This window comes from Oryx dammah, unplaced genomic scaffold (genome assembly GCF_014754425.2).
Source record: "Oryx dammah isolate SB20612 unplaced genomic scaffold, SCBI_Odam_1.1 HiC_scaffold_5, whole genome shotgun sequence".
NCBI lineage: Eukaryota > Metazoa > Chordata > Mammalia > Artiodactyla > Bovidae > Oryx > Oryx dammah.
The window spans coordinates 28,916,094-28,930,858 of NW_024070189.1; the positions used below are offsets into that span (position 1 = coordinate 28,916,094).

Sequence of the window (14,765 nt, forward strand, 5' to 3'; positions counted from 1 at the left end):
AGTGGGTTCCCTTCATATCAAGGCACATATTCCCCTGCAGTGTGCTCAGTCCTTTATGAGAACAGTGTGAACAACGTGCTCAGAAAACGGAGGGAAAGGAGCCTATCAGTTCAGTTTAGTCGCTCAGTCTATGGACCTTCCTTAAAGAGGGGTGGCACTTAAACCAGCCTTTGGAGGGTTAGTAGAAATTTACTTGGCAGAGAAAGGAGAGAACAGAGTTATCTCAAGAAATATTCTGCTGTTGATTATTAATCATATTTATGCTTTTATATATATATGTATATGAAAAGAAGTTAGGGCTTAAAATGGTTCTCACCACCTATAATTTCAGGATGGGTAAATTATTTGTAAAATATTTCCATGAGGGCGGAATGGGTTCCAGGTTTTCAGAGAAGGAAAGATGAGAAAGAGCCAGTTCCTTCTAAATCTTAGAGAACTGAGATAAAGCACTAATGGCTTATGAAGATCAAATAATAGGGAGACTACGACTTTCTACTAGCAGAAATGGAAAAGCATAAAGGAAAATCTCTTTTAGGAAAGCAGAAGTTTAATATTTCATGAATAATTCTTGATATAGTGGAAAATAATAATACTTTGAGATGGAATGACATTCATTCTGAAATAAATTATGATTCTAAGTGGTGTGATCTTTTCTCTAAAAGACTACTTGGAGGAAATGAGCTGGACACTTGGTTTATATTTCTATTAGTTTTTTTTCTTTCATTTAGTCATCAAATAATTTATTGATTTTTCTGGCTTTATATATATTTTTATTGCTTCCACTTTGGCTTATCCCATTCATTCTAAGTAAATTGCTGAAACATGTAGAAATGAGAATTTATGCCTGTAAATGTTTTCCATATGTCAGGGTACTAACTGTGCTACTTTTATCTTATATATTATAAAGAACCTTAGGAAACCCTAATTTGGAAAGCTTTTTTAAAAGCAGAGCCTTGAATTTCAGTCATTCATAGCACTACATGTTCTATCAAGTAGGAATGATGTAATATGACTTCTGAGGGAAGGCACCAGATTGAAATGTTATTTTCTTTTGGTTTTCATTGATAGTTGCCATTTGGTGGAGAGAACATTCTATTTCTTCCAGATTAGTGGACTATAGAAAATAGTTTTTCCATAAAATTGTTTCTCCTGTTAATTTTAGGACTGTGAACTTTGAAAAATCCTAAGCAGAAGGCAATGATCTTTATTGGGTTTGTTCACTGATATGTCCAGCCACTGAGAACAGTGGCTTTGTGGGTGTTAAGTAAACATTTGGTAAACGAACAAATCTCTAGTATACCTTTTAATCAATAAGCATAGCTTTTTTATTCTCTCTATTGACCTTTGATCTGAACAAAGAGCATCATTGTTGGAGTATATTTTTTTCTTCAACTAGGTTTTTCTTTTTCTCTGGAAAGCATGGGAATAAACTTCTCTAGCTCCTTGATAAAGAGTTTGTGCCTTAGGAACATACACTGATATCCCACCCCAGTCCCATCTGCACGCTTCAAATATTTATAGCTGTAGTACGCTAACCTTTACACTTAGGGGTAATATTGGAATTAACTAACACAGAATCATGGGACTTTTAAAATTATTATTTCCCAAGAGACTTTTGAGATCATCTAGTCCAACTCTCATTTTAGATTGAGAAAGCTAAAGCCCCAAAAGGTTTTTAATTTAGGGTCCCTCTGCTAATTAGTGGACATACAAAAACTAGAATCCAGGCTCCTTTTGACTCCCAGTCAAATTTTTTTTTCTGCATGCATTATAACTGTTTAGCCCATTTTTGCAGGGGTTAAACAGTTTAGCCCACTTTTTCCATTTAAAATATTTAAAATATTGATTCATCCTCCTGACATCTTCAGGCAAATGTTTTGATGTCCCAACTATGAAAAAGAATTCCCCAAATATAAAAAGCAAGCACACTCTCATAGCTAAGGGCTCCTTTGAGGAATCTGTTCTTTCCAGGTTATCAACAGAGAGAGTACTGACAGGTCTGTCAATAGATGTAGAGGCTTCCCAGGTGGTGGTAATGTTAAAGAACCCACCTGCCAAAGCAGGAGATGTAAGAGATGAGAGTTCAGTCCCTGGGTCAGGAAGATCCCTTGGTAGAGGGCATGGCTACTTGCTCCAGTATTCTTGCCTGGAGAATCCCATGGACAGAGGAGCCTGGCGGGCTACAGTCCATAGGGTTGCAAAGAGTCAGACACAACTGAAGCAACTTAGCACACACACACATACTATCGGTAGGTAATCTCTTATATTAGCATTTTACCATAAAATAAATATCTTGAATTATATTTGAAAGCAAATTGACTTCTGAATAGTGAAACACAAATATAGCAGAAAGTTCTGTTTCTAATACTAAACTCTTGGTTCTGTTACTGTGTCTGCACTTCAACAAGCAGCTGAGGACCTCAGTGGTTAACTGAATAACTTAAGAATCAATCTGAATATTAAGGGCTACAGTGCTAATTTAGTATTAAAATGCTTTACCCAAAGAAAAATCCTTTACCCATTTTTTATATTTATATTTTAAGGAAAAGTAGTACATTGTTATCTAAATTAACTAGCTTTTTGTTATTTTCTGCTTTAATTGTATAGCAATAGATTGAAAATTATAAGTGGGTTTCAATTTTGTTTTTTACCACCCGCCCCCGCCAAAAGAAAAAAGTGAACTTCTTGGAGGATGGCATTCAAGGGGAAGTAAATTTAGAAACTCTCTCTCCCAATCTTATTGAGGGGCCTTCAGGTTCACAACCTCATGCACTGCCCCTCTGTCTCAGTAGTGTCTTGATGGGGCCTCATGTTCAGATAGGAGAGTACAACAGTCCTGTTAAAACACACATTCACAGTGCCACTGATTAGAGAAAAGCTTCTCTTTTTAAATAGTCCATTTATATTAATACTGTAACATTATTTTACATTCAGAGGACTATGCAATCTCAGATTCTCTGTCCCAAACAAGGTGCATTTCAATGTCTACCAGGAATTAGTAGCGTTAACAATTTCTACCTTGTATTCCACTTTGAAGTGATTATAGACAGGAATTATTAGTGACCTATTTTTATTTCTCCATGTCTCAAACACTAAATTGATATTGTATTTTGGCTTAGTGACTATGTCATAAAACATGTTATGAAAGAAAGCCAACCATTCCAAAATCAGTGACACCACACTTAATTATTAAATTGTTTAAATGAGTCCAGGACAGTTTCATAAATGAAATTAGGTGATCAGGAAAGTAGCAGAGGGAGTGTGAATACTGAGATGAGCTTCTAGTTGACAGTATAGTTAACTAGTTAATCCAATTTAGAGCAGCACTTCAGAATTGGTAGAGTCAACTTTGATCAAATGTGTAAAAACTAAACATTTAAAAAATATTTAAACTGGAAAATCCATTTAAGTTTTATCAGCTGAAGTTGACCCTATTACCTGAATAATCCATTGTTTCTGTTTAAAACAATCTCCTAAGACTACGTTAACATATGAGAACACAGTGAGCAAAAAAGCCAAATTGCTGAATTCTAAAGTTCTTATTGATGTGTCCAAGTCTCCAAAAGAGAAAGTCTGTACCACATAAATTTGTTATAATTTTATCTTTCAGATCCTGCTTGTAAAATAACCCTAGAAAATCTGTGTAGCCATGAACTGCAGGTCTAATTTCTAAAAATATTTGTAGAAAGTATAAAAATGGAATTTAGAATTATGTGAACTACTATAGAATTGGCTATATAAGTCTTCAGTGAATTCATTCTTAATATTTTAATTAATATTCAACCCTTCAATACCCTTGATAATTTGCTTACATTACATGTAATTATGTATTATAATCAAACAATTATATTTATAAAAATGGAATTTTGGATAATTTTAATTTGTGCTCAAATCTGTGTCAAAAATATTCTTCCACTCAACATGGAAAAATCATCAAAATGATACTTTTAGCATATTTTTCAGATAGTTTTGGACTGTCAGAGTCAGCACATCTTAGCAGCCTCTGAGTCATCTAACAAAATAATCAACTTGTATTTTAATATAAGGACATTTTTCTGTTAATAAAAGTACACACCTCATAACATATACACACTACTATTCATAAACAACAAGGACTTGCTGTATAGCACAGGGACTATATTCAATATCTTATAATAGCCTATAATGAAAAATAATCTAAATAAGTATATATATGTTTGCATATATATGTGTATCATTGAATCACTTTACATCTGAAACTAACACATTATATATTAACTATACTTTGATAAAAACTTTATTAAAAATGTACACACCTCATAGTCTGCTAGGCTCAAAATATGCAAATAAATTTCAACTTTAAAATTTATAATCAATTTTGAATTACAACACACCCTTAATGAAAGAAAGCTGAAGGTTTTCTAACTACAAATGTCCCTTGGGAAAGAAATGTCTTTACCATTTTAAACAGAACAACAAAAGAAAAGATGAATAAATTTGGCAACTTTAAAATTATTAGAGGAAAACAAAAACCAAATTGGGTAATTTGGTCCAAAGAATATACTCAGAATCCACCTTGTATAATGATGTAGTCAGTAGTCCTCTTCCTGAAGTCGTTACTAAAATTCAGTTACCTAAATTTCTTAATCTTACCTTTTGCCAATTATATAGCTTTATCTTAATAATAATTCACATTTTTTAAAAATTTGGCAGTTTTTCCAGATATTTAAAAAAAATAGGACAGTAATTTTTCTCAAAAGCATTTATTCTACTGAAATTAGCCACAGAAGTAAATTTGATTTATGTTTTGTATAATTCTAAAATTCTTCAAAGCAGTTTATTTTCAGATCTGTATTTTACATTTGTTTCATTTTGTTTATTTATTTGTTTTACTTCAATAGCCTTTTATGTCACCACGATACCCTGGAGGTCCAAGGCCCCCGTTGAGGATACCTAACCAGGTAAGATTTTATGTGTGCTACTGAAGTTTGATGTTTTGTTGTTTTTGTTTTTTCTAAAGAGTCAATAAAGATCTTGACAATGTCACATATATTTCTTTCTTATAAAAATGCTAAATTATCCTTCATCTCATTTTATGGTACTTCTAGTGATGTATAATCTACATCAACAGTTGGCCCATAGTTTGGTTGACTTTTTGTAAATAAAATTGTACTGGAACGCTGCATTCTTTCATTCATGCATTGTCTGTGGCTTCTTTTACACTGCAATAGGAGATTTGAGTCATGATGGAGCCCATAGGTGGCCTGCAACCCTAAAATATTTATTATCTAGATATTTACAGGAAAAAGTTTGCTGACCCTTGGATTCTACCATATACTTTGATCCAAACCTTCAAAATATGTATGAGTTTGTAAATGCAGATTACACTGTAAAGGATGGCAGTGAAATTTTCTATGAACATACTTAAGTTTATTTTTATATTATACAGTTACAATATCATGGCTGTCACATATCAGTTTAGCCCAATTTTAGTCATGTATCTAGCATATAATTAGCTTCTTCTAGGAGGGTTAGATCAGTAGTTAACAGTAGATTGTCCAACTATCTATAAGAGTTCTGAGATTTCTTAGATTTTTGTCCTCAAATAGTTTACCAATTACATAATTATTTATTTGCTAAAGAGAATAAAGCACAGTTTTTACTTGCAGGTATGTTATAGTTTTAAGTTTAGACTAGAGACAGCATGCGTGCGTGTGTGTGTGTGTGTGTGTGTGTGTGTGGATAAAAGAGTAAATTAAGTGCTTAACTGTTTGGAATATTTACTTTAAGATAATTGTTTTGTCACTTTCAATTGTTTTTATCATCATTTACCCAGATCTGAAGTAAAGCCTGTTATCACAATAAATTTTTTCTTTTCTAAAAAATTTCTGCTTGCTTCCTGACCAAAAAAATGAAACTAGAAAATTGTGTTTCTTTGATAGCACATTTGATAAAAACGGAGTTTTGCTTCCCCTCTCCTCTTACTGAAATTAGTGTCCTTGAAGTGTCCTAACACACAACTGGGCATGCCAGCACCCACCGCATCCCCAGGGGAGACCTTTACGCAGGCAGCAATGCTGGATCATCCCACTGCTACAGTGCTGAAGTCCCCACGTTAGCAGCTGGAGGAGTTTTCTCCTTCAGACCGAATCTGCATTCAGTACATAGGGCCAGGGGAACATGGCAGGAAATAGGAAAAAGAAGTACACAGATGCCAAGCGTTTCAACATATGGGGATTTTATTTTCTATGTGGGTGAACCTGTGTATATTGACAGTCATATCTGCTTATAGGTGCCTGAGTCTTTTAAATTTCCTTTTTAAGGACAAAAAGTTGTATCTTTCACTGCTTTTCATGGTGTTTCAGACATCCCATACATAGATATATCCATAGATATGAGAGATGTGTAAGCCTGGCGTGCTGTAGTTCATGGGGTCGCAAAGCCAGACATGGCTTAGCCACTAAATAGCAAGAATCTACATTAGGGAAATGTGAATTTCCCTATGTATGTGAGAATTTTCTGACTCCATTATTCCAAATGAATTATGAAAATATCTTGGAATTACTGTAATTGCATCCATTTGACACTGTTGAAATGCCTGCTGCATATAAGATACTAAGCTAAGTTCCACATCCAAAGAAACTGACAAAATGAAAGACTTTTGGAAAGAGGAGTGGATTGGCGGTAGAAATGTGGAATTCTAAATCTAGGCTGTTTGAAATATTTTTGAAGAACTAAGATATAATGCCTTTGGATTTTTAAAAGAGGCAATTAAAAAGTTAAAGGTAATAAAGAGTTACAATATGGGTTCTTTTTTGTCAATAATTTTGAACAGTCTTTATCTAAGTGTATTTTAAAACAATTGTACTCTTTTGAGTGGCCCTTTTTTGTCCTCCTCCCCATGTATAGTTAAGCTTTATTAATCCAAACATCTTTCAAATTTATAATAATTTACATTTATACTATTGTTTCTAAAGAACTTTGAGCAAACTGTTAAACAACATTTATACTGTTAACTAATAGCACAACATTTTCAAACAACAGAACAGTTCTTCAGTTTCATTATGTAGTCATTACAGTAGAATTGGCAATGCGATTTTTGGTGATTAATTGGAATGATGTCTGTTAGAACAAATGTTAAATTTTAAAATTTAGTCTATTTAAAATTATCAAAACTTTATTTTATTGGTAGATTGTATCTAAGAAAATAAAAAGTAAACTATTAACTTCTTCAGTGGTGTTGACTAGTCATTTGAATATGCAGAAGACTTGCCTTTAATAAAGAGCTTCTCCAGAATTTGCAATTAATAATTTCCGAGGCGGTTTTCATGATTCTGGACTAAATATGCAATGGCTTATACTGTTTATATATTTATAGGACTGAGTATTTGAAACATGGTATAATATCACTATGCCCAAAAATGCAGAAAGGGGTAATAGTCTCTAAAATGATGAAAGGAAAAGTAAAATTACAAAAATCTGCAAGGTTGCAAAGAATAAATACCTATGGGAAAACACATGAAACAGAAATTACACTGGAATTGGTTCAACTGTCAGAATAGGTTGGGGGTGTTGAAGCATCCATAATCTGGAAGTCTTTATCCTTCTCATAGATAAAATGTTTAATCTGAAAAATTCAGTGTTCATTCAACACTGCTAAGAAAACCAAGACAGCCAGAAGTACAGAGACTGTTAGTGAGTGGCACCAAGAATAAGTTATTGATTTATTGACACTATAGAATTAGAATTTCTCACCATTCCTGAAACTCTGTTAACAGGTATATTGGCTCACAAGTGTATATTGTTGACTTTCTATTTGTTGTTATTAAGCATCCTCATCATTAGTGTTATTTTCTGTCAAAGTGAAGATCTTTTATAAAGCAAAGAATGTGTCCCAAAATTTGTGACTAGTTAAGTCTCAATGGAATACATTTGACACGTTGACAAATATGAGAATATAATGTTAACTGACAAAATGTATAAATTTATTTTTCCTGATATTATGGGTTTAAAGAATCTAGTGATCATACCCTTTTGACACATAAAACCATCATCTCGTCATCCTGGGACTGATCAAAATGTTTTTAAAAAGTAAAGACTTGACTTACTAAAAGACAAACACTGGTATCTAAAGAGTTAAATGTGGGTAAAGAGTTATTTTGAAAGACAACTTGACCTTGATCAAGATTTCTATAGGATTAGTGATAATAGCAGATAGACTTGTCAACTGTTCTAATACTTCAAAATCAACAAGAAAAAATAAACTTTTGCAGAAAATTATTTTCAGTGATGAAACATGGTACTACCAATGAAATTTAGAAATTTAGAATCAGAGTATTAAACTAGAATCGCTTCAAGACTTAAAAAAGGAAGAACTTCAAGCTCACAATTGAAAATAATGTTGTTTAATCATACATTTTCACCCCTACTAATTTACTTCTTTATAACTTTTGATAGTGCTGACCACTTCTTGAAACTCCCCTCATGCACTCTGAAATAAATGGTCCCAGTCCACGTGCTCATTTTTTAGCTATTCAGTTTTTTCCTTTCTTATCTCGTTGGTATTTTAAGAAAATTATCTTTGTTTTTGACCTTTTTTCTTCTCAATTCTTGAAATCTAGTCCATTCTTATGACTTTGTCACTGATGATTCCTAAAATTGTCCAATGAAAAATTTCTTTTATCCCTATGGGAAGTATTTATTACTCTGAATTAACAGGCACAGATAGCTTCCAGTCTCTGAAATTACAGATTATTGGGGATACAGAGCAGATGGATGACAAACCATGAGCATATAAAAGTGAGGTATAAGGATCTATAGAAGTACATAAGAAGCCCTTACTTCCCCTGCATGCTAAGATATTCAGGAAGGCACGGAGGAGTCATATGAAAGTGGTAGATAATGGTATTAAAGATAATTAAGATAATGAAAGCCAGGCATCTCACTGTTGGAGATGCCTGACTGGTACATATAAAAGGAGGAAGAAGGCTAAATATAATCCTCAGAACTGAGTACATGAGTTGAAAAAAAAAAAGAAAACTTAAAGAGGTTTGGAATAACGAAGTTAGAATGTCATTGTGTCAGTGGCAAGAAATTAGCCTGGAAAGGTAAACAGGAAATAGATCATTTAATCAGAAATCAATAAATAGACACTGAGTGTGCTTGTGAACAAACAAAAATCAAAGGATTACAAAATTACTGCATCCCAATATAACAGTTAAGGAAATAGTTCTGATCTAGATATAGGAATTCTTTAATAGCACATTTTCTTTGAAATATTTAAAATTTTAAACAAATTAAAATATTTTTGGTTTCAAGTTAAATTAGTGAACATTCATAGAAATTCTTGCCAGGATTATCTCAGGTTTAATCCTTATCAGGATTATGTGTATATATGTATAAATACATTTTTCATAGGGTCAGTATATTTAAATCATTTATAGCTTGGTCCAGGTCTAAGTGCTGCTCAGATGACTATTTGAAACTTACAATTCAGCATGTAACCAGTATTACACCTCTGCGTAAAATAAACCGCATTTGTTAATCTCCACCTTTCTTCAATTCTAGTTCTCTTTCCACTCAGCAAATTGTTTGAATTTAATTGGAGTATTATTTTTCTAAATAGTTTCTTAGGGAAAATATGACTATTCAAAATAATATCAGTTGGCCCCTTGACATTTTAGTTCTGCTTCTATTATAATCCCCAGTGAGTAAAATAATCTGTAGAAATAATTTACATTTAAGAAGAAAAATTAGTTATTTTTGTATCCTTAATAAATCGATTTTGGGGAAGGGCATTAAACTTCTCAGGGATAAATAGGACAATTTTTGCCTAGATTTTGTTTCCAACAATAGCTCTTTTGTTGCCACAAAATTGGGCAAAGTGGAATCATTTTAAAACTAAGAAATTATATGGAGTGTACAGACCTATAAAGTTCACAAAATGTAAAACAGAAGTCTTATGAGGACACTTATGATGGAGGTACTAGGTACTCATTGGTGTGAACTGTGCTCGAGGTTGCCATTTTTATGCCAAGATCTGGCCCCAACTGACAGCCAGAAGGCTCCAGAGCTGGAATGCCTCAAGCCAAACAGCCAACAGAATGGGAACACAGCCCCACCCATCAGCAGACAGGTTGCCTAAAGTCATCCTGAGCCAACAGCCACCTCTAATGACCTCTAAACATAGCCCTTGAGACAGCCCTGCCCACCAGAGGAATAGGACCCAGTTCCACCCACCACTGGGCAGGCAACCATCCTTCCTTCCAGGAAGCCTGCACAAGCCTTTTAGACCGGCCCTATCCACCAGAGGGCAGACAACCAAAAGCAAGAGGCACTATAATCCTGCAGCCAGTGGGACCACAAACACACAAGTTAGACCAAATGAGATGGCAAAGAGATATGTTCCAGATGAAGGAACAAGGTAAAACCCCAGAAGAACAACTAAGGGGAGTGAAGATAGGCTATCAACCCAAAAGAGAATTCAGAGAAATGATAGTAAAGGCGATCCAGGATCTCAGAAAAAGAATGGCGCACAAATCAAGAAGATACAAGAAATTTTTAGCAAAGAACTAAAAAAATTTAAAGAACAGAGATAAAGAGTAGAAAAAATGAAATGAAAAATACACTAGAAGGAATCAGCACAGTATAAATGAGGCTGAAGAACATACACATGAGCTAGAAGACAGAATGGTGGAAATAACTGCTGCAGAACAAAGAATGAGAGGAAATGAGGACAGTCTAAGAGACCTCTGGGACAACAACAGAAAAATACACCAACACATTCATATTTTAGGGGTCTCAGAGGAAAATAGAGAGAGAAGGGGCCTGAGAAAATATTTGAAGATACAGTAGCTGAGAACTTCCCTAACATGAAAAGGGAAACAGTCACCAAAGTCCAGGATATGTAGAGAATCCCATATAGGGTAAATCCAAGGAGAAACACAGTGAAACACAAATTGAAAAAAATTAAAAGACAAAGAAAAAACATTAAAAGTAACAAGGGAAAAGCAACCCATAACATACAGGGGAACTCCCATTAAGGTTATCAGCTGATTTTTCAGTAGAAACTCTGCAGGCCATAAGGGAATGGCATGATATATTTAGAGTAATGAAAGGGAGAAATCAACCAAGACTACTCTATCCAGCAAGACTCTCACTTAGATTAGATGGAAAAAGCAAAAACTTTACAGACAAGCAAAAGTTAAGAGCACTACCAAATCAGTTTTATAACAAATGCTAAAAGAACTCTCTCTAGGTAGAAAAGGCCACAACTAGATACAAGAAAATTACAAATGGGAAAGTTCACTGGTAAAAGCAGACATACAGTAAAGGTGGAGATCATCCACGCAAATAAGATATCAAATCCAGCAATCATAAGAAGAAGGTAAAAATGCAGGATATTGGAAATGCATTTAAATTAAGAGACTAGCAACTTAAAACAGTCTTGTGTATACATGAACTGCTATATCAAATCCTCATGGTAACCACAAATCAAAAATCTACAATAGATATACACACAAAAAAGAAAAAGGAATCTGAACACAACACTAAAGACAATCATGCAACTACCAGAGAAGAGAACGAAAGACAAAGAGAAGGGGAAAAAGACCTACAAAAACAATCCCAAAACAATTAGCAAAATGACCATAAGGATCTATATATCAGTATTCCTTTACCTGTAAATGGATTAAATGCTCCACCCAAAAGACATAGACTAACTAAATAGTTACAAAAATAAGACCCATATATATGGTGTCTACAAGAGACCCCCTTTAGATCGAGGGACACATAAAGACTGAAAGTGAGGAGATGGAAAAAGATTTCTCATGCAAATGGAAATTTTTTTTTAAAAAGCTGGACTAGTAATGCTCATATTAGACAAAATAGACTTGAAAATAAAAACTGTTATAAGAAGGATACTGCATATGATCAAGGGATCAATCCAAGAAGATAATAACAATTGTAAACATATATGCACCCAACATAGTAGCACTTCAATATATATAAGGCAAATACAGTTATAAAAAGAGCAACTGACAGTAACACAGTAAAAGTGGGGGACTTTAACATCCAACCTACATCAATAGACAGATCATCCAAACAGAAAATCATTAAGGAAACACAGGTCTTAAACAACATATTAGACCAGATGAACTTAAATTGATATTTATAGAGCATGCCAGCCAAAAGCAGCAGAATACACATTCTTCTCAAATGCACATAGAATATTCCCAGGATAGATCACATACTGGACCATGAAGCAAGTCTCGATAAGTGTAAGAAAACTAAAATTATATCAATCTTCTTTCCTGACCACAATGCAATAAGAGTACAAATCTACAAACAAAAATTGTAAAAAAAAAAAAAAAAAGAAAACACACACACACACACACGGAAGCTGAACAATGTGCTACTAAACAATCGGTAGATCACTGAAGAAATCAGAGGAAATCAAAAAAAATTCCCTAGAGGCAAATGAAAATACAACAATCCAAAACCTATGGGACACAGCAAAAGCAGTTCTAAGAGAAAATTATAGCAATACAGTCTTACTACAAGAAACAAGAAAAATTTCAAATAAACAACCTAACCTTATACCTAAAGCAACTAGAAAAAGGAAAAACAAAACCCACAGTTAGCAGAGAAAAGAAACCATAAACTCAGAGCAGAAAAGAATGAGATAGAGACAAATAGTACAAAATATCGATGAAACTAAAAGCTGCTTCTGTGAGAAGATAAAATTGATAAAGCTTTAGCCAAACTTATCAAGAAAAAAAGGGAGAGGGCTCACATCAATAAAAGCAGAAATTAAAAAGTTACAATGAATACAGAAATATGAAGGATCATAAGAGACAAACAACATTATGCCAATAAACTGGGTAACCTAGAAGAAGCAGACAAATTCTTAGGTACAATCTTGCAAAACCAAATTAGAAAGAAATAGAAAATATGAATAGAAGTCACAAGCACTGATATCGAAACTTTGGTTTAAGAACCCGAAGCCAACAAAGAACTCCAGACCAGATAGCTTCCCAGGTGAATCCTATCAAACATTTAGAGAAGAGTTAACACCTATCCTTTTGAAACCGTTTCAAAAAATTACAGAGATCTGAACACTCCCAAGCTCATTCTTTGAAGCCACCCTCAAACATGGTACCAAGACGATACAAAGATACTACAAACAAAGTGACAAGCCAATGTCACTGATAAACATAGACACAAAATCCTAAGCTAAACGGTAGCACACCAAATCCAACAATACATTAAAAGGATCATACACCAAAATCGAGTGGGATTTATCCCAGGGATACAAGGATTTTTCCAATATCTGCAAATCAATCAGTGAGATAACCACATTAACAAATTGAATAAAAGCCATATGATAATCTCAGTAGATGCAGAAAAAGCATCTGACAAAATCTATTAGCAGTTTATAATTAAAAAAAAAAAAAAACTCTTCAGAAAGTCAGCATAGAGGGAACATACCTAAACAGGGTAAAGCCATATATGAAAAATACACACACAGCATCATACTCAACAGTGAAAAGCTGAAAGCATTTCGTCTTAAGATCAGGAACAATACAAGGATGTCCACTGTCGCTACTTTTATTCAACATAGGTTTGGAAGTCCTAGCCATTGCAGTCAGAGAAGAAAATAAAAAGAATCCAAATTGGAAAAGAAGAAGTAAAACTGCCGCTGTAGAGAACATGATACTGTACATAGAAAATCCTGGCGATACTATCAGAAAACTACTAGAGCTCAATGAACTTGGTAAAGTTGCAGATTACAAAATTAATACACAGAAATATCGCATTTCTAAACACTAACAACAAAAGATCAGAAAAAAGTTTAGGAAGCAATGCCATTTACCATCACATCAAAAATAATAAAACACCTAGAAACAGGCCTACCTAAGGAAGCAAACTGTATTCTGAAAACTTAAGACACTAATGAAAGAAATGTAAGATGACACAAACAGATGGAAAAATATACCCATGTTCTTGGATTGAAAGAATAATGTCAGAATGACTATACTGCCCAAGGAAATGTAGTCCCTATCAGATTATCAATGGCAGTTTTTATAGATCTAGAACAAAAAATCTTAAAATTTGACTGGAAATATGGAAAAATGAAAGACCCTAAATAGCCAAAGCAATTTTGAAAAAGAAAATGGAGCTGAAGGAAGGAATCAGGCTCCTTGACCTCAGACTGTACTATAAAGCTACCGTACTCAAAACAGTATAGGAGTGCCATAAACAGAAATACATTTGGATCATGGAGAAAGCAAAGGAGTTCCAGAAAAACATCTACTTCTGCTCAATTGACTGTACTAAAGCCATTGGCTATGCTAAAGCCATTGACTGTGTGGATCACAACAAACTATGGAAAATTCTTAAAGAGATAGAAATACCAGACCACCTTATCTGTCTCCTGAGAAACCTGTGTGCAAGTCAAGAAGCAAAGTTAGGACCAAACATGGAACAACTGACTGGTTCCAAACTGGGAAAAAGAGTACGACCAACCTGTATATTGTCACCCTGCTTATTTTACTTATATACAAAGTACATCATGTGAAATGTTGGCTGGATGACTCACAAGCTGGAATCAAGATTGCCAGGAAAAATATCAGCAACCTCAGAAATGCAGATAATAACTCTCTAGTGGTGAGGAACTAAAGAGTCTCTTGGTGAGGGTGAAAGAGGATAGTAAAAAAGCTGGCTTAAAATTCAACGTTCAGAAAACTAAGATCATGCCATCTGGTCTCATCACTTCATGGCAAAAA

At 34.0% G+C, this 14,765-nt stretch overlaps 1 protein-coding gene across 4 annotated transcripts in view; it reads left to right on the forward strand.

The window, feature by feature from the left end:
• SSBP2 (single stranded DNA binding protein 2) overlaps positions 1 to 14,765 on the forward strand; it is a 315,215-nt gene that overhangs the window by 235,782 nt on the left and 64,668 nt on the right. For all 4 annotated transcript variants that reach the window (XM_040239441.1, XM_040239442.1, XM_040239444.1 and 1 more), the window contains one exon: positions 4,881 to 4,940. In XM_040239441.1, the coding sequence (XP_040095375.1) occupies positions 4,881 to 4,940 (60 nt within the window). The remainder of the gene's footprint in view (positions 1 to 4,880; positions 4,941 to 14,765) is intronic.